The 6,592-nt window shown below is 37.7% G+C and overlaps 2 protein-coding genes across 2 annotated transcripts in view; one reads left to right on the top strand and one right to left on the bottom strand.

Annotated features, from left to right (window-relative positions):
• LOC102760527 (guanylate-binding protein 6) overlaps positions 1-6,592 on the top strand; it is a 29,301-nt gene that overhangs the window by 3,462 nt on the left and 19,247 nt on the right. Inside the window, exon 2 of the mRNA XM_015561440.1 lies at positions 5,604-5,807. Coding sequence (XP_015416926.1) covers positions 5,618-5,807 — 190 coding nt within the window. The 5' untranslated portion in view covers positions 5,604-5,617. The remainder of the gene's footprint in view (positions 1-5,603; positions 5,808-6,592) is intronic.
• Positions 3,362-3,794, bottom strand: LOC102758642 (60S acidic ribosomal protein P1). Its single transcript, XM_006759893.2, has one exon. The coding sequence runs from the start codon at positions 3,753-3,755 to the stop codon at positions 3,411-3,413; it is 345 nt and encodes a 114-aa protein (XP_006759956.1). The 5' UTR covers positions 3,756-3,794; the 3' UTR covers positions 3,362-3,410.

Genomic DNA, 6,592 nt, shown 5'->3' with positions numbered 1-6,592 from the left:
ATTTTTTGTTGATGGTTTCTTTTGCTGTGCAGAAGCTTTTTATTTTGATGTAGTCCCATTTGTTTATTTTCTCTTTAGTTTCCATTGCCCTAGGAGCTGGATCTGTAAAGATTAATGCTTCACCATATATCTGAGATTTTGCTGCCTATGGATTTCTCTAGGATTTTTATGGTTTCTCATCTTATGTTTAAGTCCTTTATCCATTTTGAGTTTATTTTTGTGCATGGTGTAGGTTGGTGGTCTATTTAAATTTTTTGCATGTATCTGTCCAATTTTCCCAATACCATTCATTGAAGTGACTATCTTGACTCCATTATTTGTTCTTGCCTCCTTTGTCAAATATTAATTGAGCATATTGGTTTGGGTCGATTTCTGCATTCTCTATTCAATTCCATTGGTCTATATGTCTGTACTTGTGCAAGTACCAGGGCATTTTGAGAACAGTGGCCTTGTAATACAGCTTTTGATATTTGGTATTGAGATCTCTCCTACTTTTTCCTTCTTTCTCAGGATTGCAGCTATTCAGGGCCTTATTTTATTCTACACGCATTTTTTGGATAGTTTGTTCTAGGTCTGTGAAATATGCCATTGTTATTTTAATGGGGAATGCATTGAATCTATAGATTGCTTTGGGTAATATGAATATTTTAATGATGTTGATTCTATCAATGCATCAACATGGTATATTGTTCCATCTATATCTTCCTCTATCTCTTTTTTCAGTGTCCTGTAGTTTTCTGAGTAGAGGTCTTTTACCTGCTTAGTTAAGAAACCTATTCCTAGGTTTTTTAATTTTTTGGTGCAATGGTAAATGGGGTTGTTTTTTTAATCTCTCTTCCTGTAAGTTCACTATTGGTGTAAAGAAATGCCTTAGATTTCTTAGCATTAATTTTGTATCCTGCTACATTGCCGAATTCCTTTATTAAGTCGAATAATTTTTTGATGGAGTCTTTAGGTTTTTCTGTGTACAGTATCATGTCATCTGTGAATAATAACAGTTTTACTTCTTCTTTTCCAATTTTGATGCCTTTTATTTCATCTTCTCTGATCGCTATGGCTAACACATCCAGTACTATGTTGAAGAAGAGTGGTTAATGTGGGTATCTCTGTCTTTTCCTGTTCTTAGGTGAAATGGTTTTAGTTTTTGCCCATTGAGTATGATGTTGGCTGTAGGTTTGTCATATAACACTTTCATTAGGTTGAGGTATGATCCCTCTATTCCCTTTGCTGAGGGTTTTTGTCAAGAAATGGTGTTAGATTTTGTCAAATGCTTTTTCTGCATCAATTGATAGGACTATGTGATTTTTATCTCCTAATTTGTTTATCTGATATATCATTTTTTAAAAATATATTTTGTTGATTTTTTACAGAGAGGAAGGGAGAGAGACAGAGAGTCAGAAACATCGATGAGAGAGAAACACTGATCAGCTAGCTGCCTTCTGCACATCCCCTACTGGGGATGTGCCTGCAACCTAGGTACATGCCCTTGACCGGAATTGAACCTGGGACCTTTCAGTCCGCAGGCCAATGCTCTATCCACTGAGCCAAACCGGTTTTGGCCTGATATATCATTTTTATTGATTTTTAGATATTTTGCCATACTTGCATCCCTGGGACAAAGTCTACTTGGCCATGGTGTATGATATTTCTGATGTACTGCTGGATCTGATTTGCTAGAATTTTGTTGAGGATTTTGGCATCTATGTTCATGAGGGATATTGGCCTGTGATTCTCTTTCATTGTATTGTCTTTATACGGTTTTGGTATTAGGGTAATGTTGGCTTCATAGAATGAGCTTAGAAGTGTTCCTTCCTCTTGAATTGTTTTATTGGATAGGTTTTATTTCTTCTTGGAGTGTTTGGTAAAATGCCCCTTTGAAGCAGTCTGGTCCAGGGCTTTTGTTTGCTGGAAGGTTTTTGATGATTGCTTCAATTTCCTTCATAATTATTGGTCTATTGAGATTTTTAGATTCTTCCTGATTGAGTTTTGGAAGGTTCCATTTTTCTAGGAATATGTCCATTTCCTCTAGGTCATCTAGTTGTTGGACTACAGTTGTTCATAGTATTTTTTTTTACAATCCTTTGTATTTCTGTGGGGTCTGTTGTTATTTTGCCTCTATTCAATTCTGATTTTCTTTATTTGGGTCCTCTCTCTTTGCTTCTTGGTGAGCCTGGCTAGAGGTTCATCAATCTTGTTCATCCTTTCAAAGAACCAGCTCTTGTTTTCATTGATCTTATGTATTGTTTTTTTTTTGTTTGTTTGTTTTGGTCTCTATGTCATTTATTTCTGCTCTGATCTTTACTGGTATTATCTCCTTACTTCTGCTCTCTCTGGGCTTTTCTTGTTACTCACTTTCTAATTCTTTAAGTTCTAGAGTTAGTTAATTTATTACCAGTTTTACTTTTTTTTTTTTTTTTTTGGGGTAGGCCTGTAGAGCTATAACTTTCCCTCTCATGATTGCTTTCACTGTGTCCTTAGATTTTGGGTTGTTGTGTTTTCATTGTCATTTGTTTCTAGGATGTTTTTTATTTCTTCTTTGATCTCTTTGGGTAATCCAATCATTGTTTAATATTATGCTATTCAGCCTTTAAGTGTTTGAGTTTTTTGTTGTTTTTATTGGGGTTTATTTCTATTATTATGCCATTGTGTTCTGAGAAAATGCTTGATATTGTTTCAATCTTCTTGAATTTGGAGAGACTTTGCCTGTGACCCAATATGTGGTCTATCTTTGAAAATGTCCCATGTGTACTTGAGAAGAACGTATCTTTTGTGGCTTTGGAGTGAAATGCTCTGATGATGTCAATTAGTTCCATCTGATCTAGTGAGTCATTTAGGATTGATATTTCTTTGCTGACTTTTTGTCGAGAGGATTTACCCAGTGATGTCAGTGGGGTATTAAAGTCCCTTACTATGATTGTATTGTTGTTGATCTCTCCCTTGATATCTTCCATAAGTTTTTTTATGTGTTTGGGTGTTCCTGCTTTGGGTGCATATATGTTTACCAGGGTTTTATCCTCTTGTTGTATCAATCCCTGTAGTATTTTGAAGTGGCCTTACCTATCTCTTGTGATGGCCTTCACTCTGAGGCCTATTTTGTCAGATATAAGTATTACTACCTCAGCTTTTTTTTATTTCCATTTTGCCTGAAATACATTTTTCCATCCCTTCACTTTCAGTCTGAGTGAGTCCCTTGTTCTGAGGTGGGTATCTTGTAGACAGCATATATGTGGGTCATGTTCTCTTATCCACTCAGCCACTCGATGTCTTTTGATTGAAGCATTTAGTCCATTTACTTTTTTTTTTTTTTTAGAGAAGTGAGATCATCTTTATACAGGCACATCCCCAGAAAATCACCAAGCCCAACAGCAACAAAGGTCAGCTTTTATTGACTGTGTTACAAAAGAGCCAGTTTAGTCAAAAAGACCAAAGCCCATGTCATCGTCAGACCCCTCAGATTCTTCTTTCTTTGCTTCCACTTTCTCCTCCTCAGCTGGGGCCGCAGAGGTGGGAGAGGCAGGACCTCCTGCCGGTGCAGCAATAGCTGCAGGGGCAGGTCCACCAGCCCCTATTTTGCAGATGAGACTTCCAATGTTGACATTGGCCAGAGCCTTTGCAAACAAGCCTGGCCAGAAAGGTTCAACATTTACACCAGCTGCTTTAATGAGGGAATTGATCTTATTCTCCATCACTGTCACTTCATTGTCGTGCAGGATCAGGGCCGAGTAGATGCAGGTGAGCTCTGAGACTGAGGCCATGATGAGGTCCAGTGCTGGGTGAGCACTGCCAGGAGCGGTACTAGTCGCCGGATGAAGTGAGGGTCTCACCCCAACACAGCCTTAGTTTCCTGTGGGAAGAACCAAGCACCTTATTGGCACCTGGGGAAAGGGCAGTCCATTTACTTTTAAAGTTATTATTGATGGGTACTGGTTTGTAGCCATTTTATTGTTGTGCCTGTGTTCCTTCTTCCTTCTTTATTTCTTCTTTTTAAACCAGGCCCTTTAGCATAACTTGCATTGCTGGCTTGGTAGTGATAAACTCCCTTAGCATTTTTTTTTTTCTGTAAAGCTCCCTATTTCCCCTTCAATTTTGAATGATATCCTTGCTGGATAGAGTATTCTTAGATTCAGTCCCATGCTTTGCCTCACTTTGTAAATTTCCTTCCATTCCTTTCTGACCTGATGTGTTTCTGATGAGAAATCATTTGATACTCTAATGGGGTATACCTTATAAGTAACTTTCTGTCTCTCTCTTGCAGCCTTTAAGATTCTCTTGGTCCTGAACATTTGCCGTTGTAATTACGTTGAGTCTTGGTGTGGGTCTTTTCGGGTTCATATTGTTTGGGACTCTCTCTACTTGTGTGACTTTTTTCTTCCCTAAATCAGGGAAGTTTTCTGACATTATTACTTCAAATAGTATTTCTAACCTTTGTTCGTCTTCTTGTCACTCTGGCACCCTTATTATTCCTATGTTGCTTTGTTTCATGTTGTCCCAAAGCTCTCCTAGGCTCCCCTCCTAAACTTTATTTTTTTCTCCAATTGCAGTTCATTTGGGGCTTGTTTTACCGCCCTGTCTTCTAATTTGCTAATTCAGTTCTCTGCTTCTCCTAGTCTACTGTTGAAACTTTCCATAGTGTTTTTTATTGTAGCTATATCACCCTTTATTTCCTCTAGAGTCTTACATAAGTTGTTGATTTTTTAATCACAATGATATTTTTAAGAGGACATCGTGGATACAAAAATAGGAAGACTTCTTGTTATTCTTTATTGACAGTTTTATTAATACATACTTTTTATTGGCTTATAACATCAATCTATTTTTAAATTTTGATGCACACTTCATTTTGAAAAACAAAATAAATATCATATGACTCAGTTTCGCTAAACAAGGAAATGACTGTAAAACTTTATGGCCAAAAGGATTTTGAGAACTTCTAAGAAAAGAGAAAAATCAAAAGCTGTTTCTCTTCTGGAACTGCAAACTCCTTCAGTCCCTTCAGTATCATAATTAGATATTACATTTTATTGGTCTGTCATATGTCAAACCAAATTGTCCAGCTAAATCCTCAGATTGTGATGAATACTAGTCATACTCATCACTAGTTCTATAGCTGTCCTCAGCAACGAGGACCACGGGACAGAGAGATGCATGAAACCTATGGCTTAAAATATCTTGGCTTTGTCCCTAGGTCACTCTTGTCCCAGACAGGTCCTTCCTGAGCATCCACCTCACTATCCTCTTAGCAGCTGGTTAAAACTCAGGGATGGGGACAGGATATTCACATGAGGTGATGGTTTTGCTTCTCAGGGGTGACCCTGGCATAGGGTAGAGCCACTCAACTGCATTACAAGATGTGGCTGCCCAGCACCAGCAATAACATTCAATCTGAGGTCCTCACAGCATTGGGAACACTTTGGCCCTTGCAGAGATACACTGCAAGTATAGAACCAAACAAAGATGAATTTTTTAATGCAGGGTTTGTCCTATGCTTACTGTGCCAGAAATAAAGTAAAACACTCCCATTGTCCTGAGACGATGGGTGCTATGCACAACTCTACTTCAGTGAATAGCATTGTAAGCTTATTTCTACTGGGATGTTCTTTTAGGTTTGCAGGTTGCCATGGCATCTAGACCCAACATGACGGCCCCCATTTGCCTGGTGGAAAATAACAATGAGCACCTGTCAGTGAATCAAAAAGCTCTAGAGATTCTAGGCCAGATTTCTCAGCCAGTGGTGGTCGTGGCCATTGTAGGACTGTATCGTACAGGCAAATCCTACTTGATGAACCGGCTTGCAGGACAGAATCACGGTGAGTGGTATCTCAGGCAGAGGACAATTCTTTGTCTCCAGCTATATCATAGTTTCTTAGTTTTCTTCACTAGTCCCATAAAGAAAGAGCTAAATTCCTTTCAATAAACCAACCTTCTAATTCTAATTCTTACTAATAAATTATGACCTTAATTAGTGTTATCTCAGGCCAGGGCCAATTATTTTACTCTAACTATATCACAGCTGATTAGTTTTCTTCCCTGGTGGCATGAGGAGAGAACTAAACTCCTCTCAATAAACCAATTTTCTAAGTCTAATTCTCATCACTAAACTATTAGCTTAATCTATTCTATTGCTATATTTATAGTTTTACTTCTGTTAAAGAAAATCCCTCTTAGTAATGCATAGACTCCTTCTTTTACTTGTGCCAACACGGGTCTTGAAATCGTGCCTCCTCTCTTGGTCGTAACATGTTTTGCTCTCTCTATAGAATTTTGCTTTTCCCATGAATATATAAAGATAATTGCATATCTACACCATGTTTAAAGATTTTTTTGAGTTCACATCCCATTGTTGTTAACAACCTCTCCCACACCATTTGCCATTTTTATTTTTATTACTTTGATTGGAAAAATATTATCTGAATTTCTTTTTCTTAGATGTCTCTCTTCTATCCACTTTTATTTGGCCTTTACTGGACCATTCTTTAATATGCTCTTATTATGGCATTCAGTGACCTTTATTATATCTGATTCATGGATGTACTTCACCTTGATTTTGAGCTCTTGCTGGATATCATTTTCACTGTTAACATTCATCTCCTCC

Source organism: Myotis davidii, unplaced genomic scaffold (genome assembly GCF_000327345.1).
Source record: "Myotis davidii unplaced genomic scaffold, ASM32734v1 scaffold1757, whole genome shotgun sequence".
NCBI classification, from domain to species: Eukaryota; Metazoa; Chordata; class Mammalia; order Chiroptera; family Vespertilionidae; genus Myotis; species Myotis davidii.
Note: the sequence above shows the minus strand (reverse complement) of the source record. Positions and strands in the feature narration are given on the sequence as shown.

Bases quoted from the DNA above. Each gene is read 5' to 3' on its own strand.
- LOC102758642 (XM_006759893.2), bottom strand. From the start codon at position 3,755: ATGGCCTCAGTCTCAGAGCTCACCTGCATCTACTCGGCCCTGATCCTG.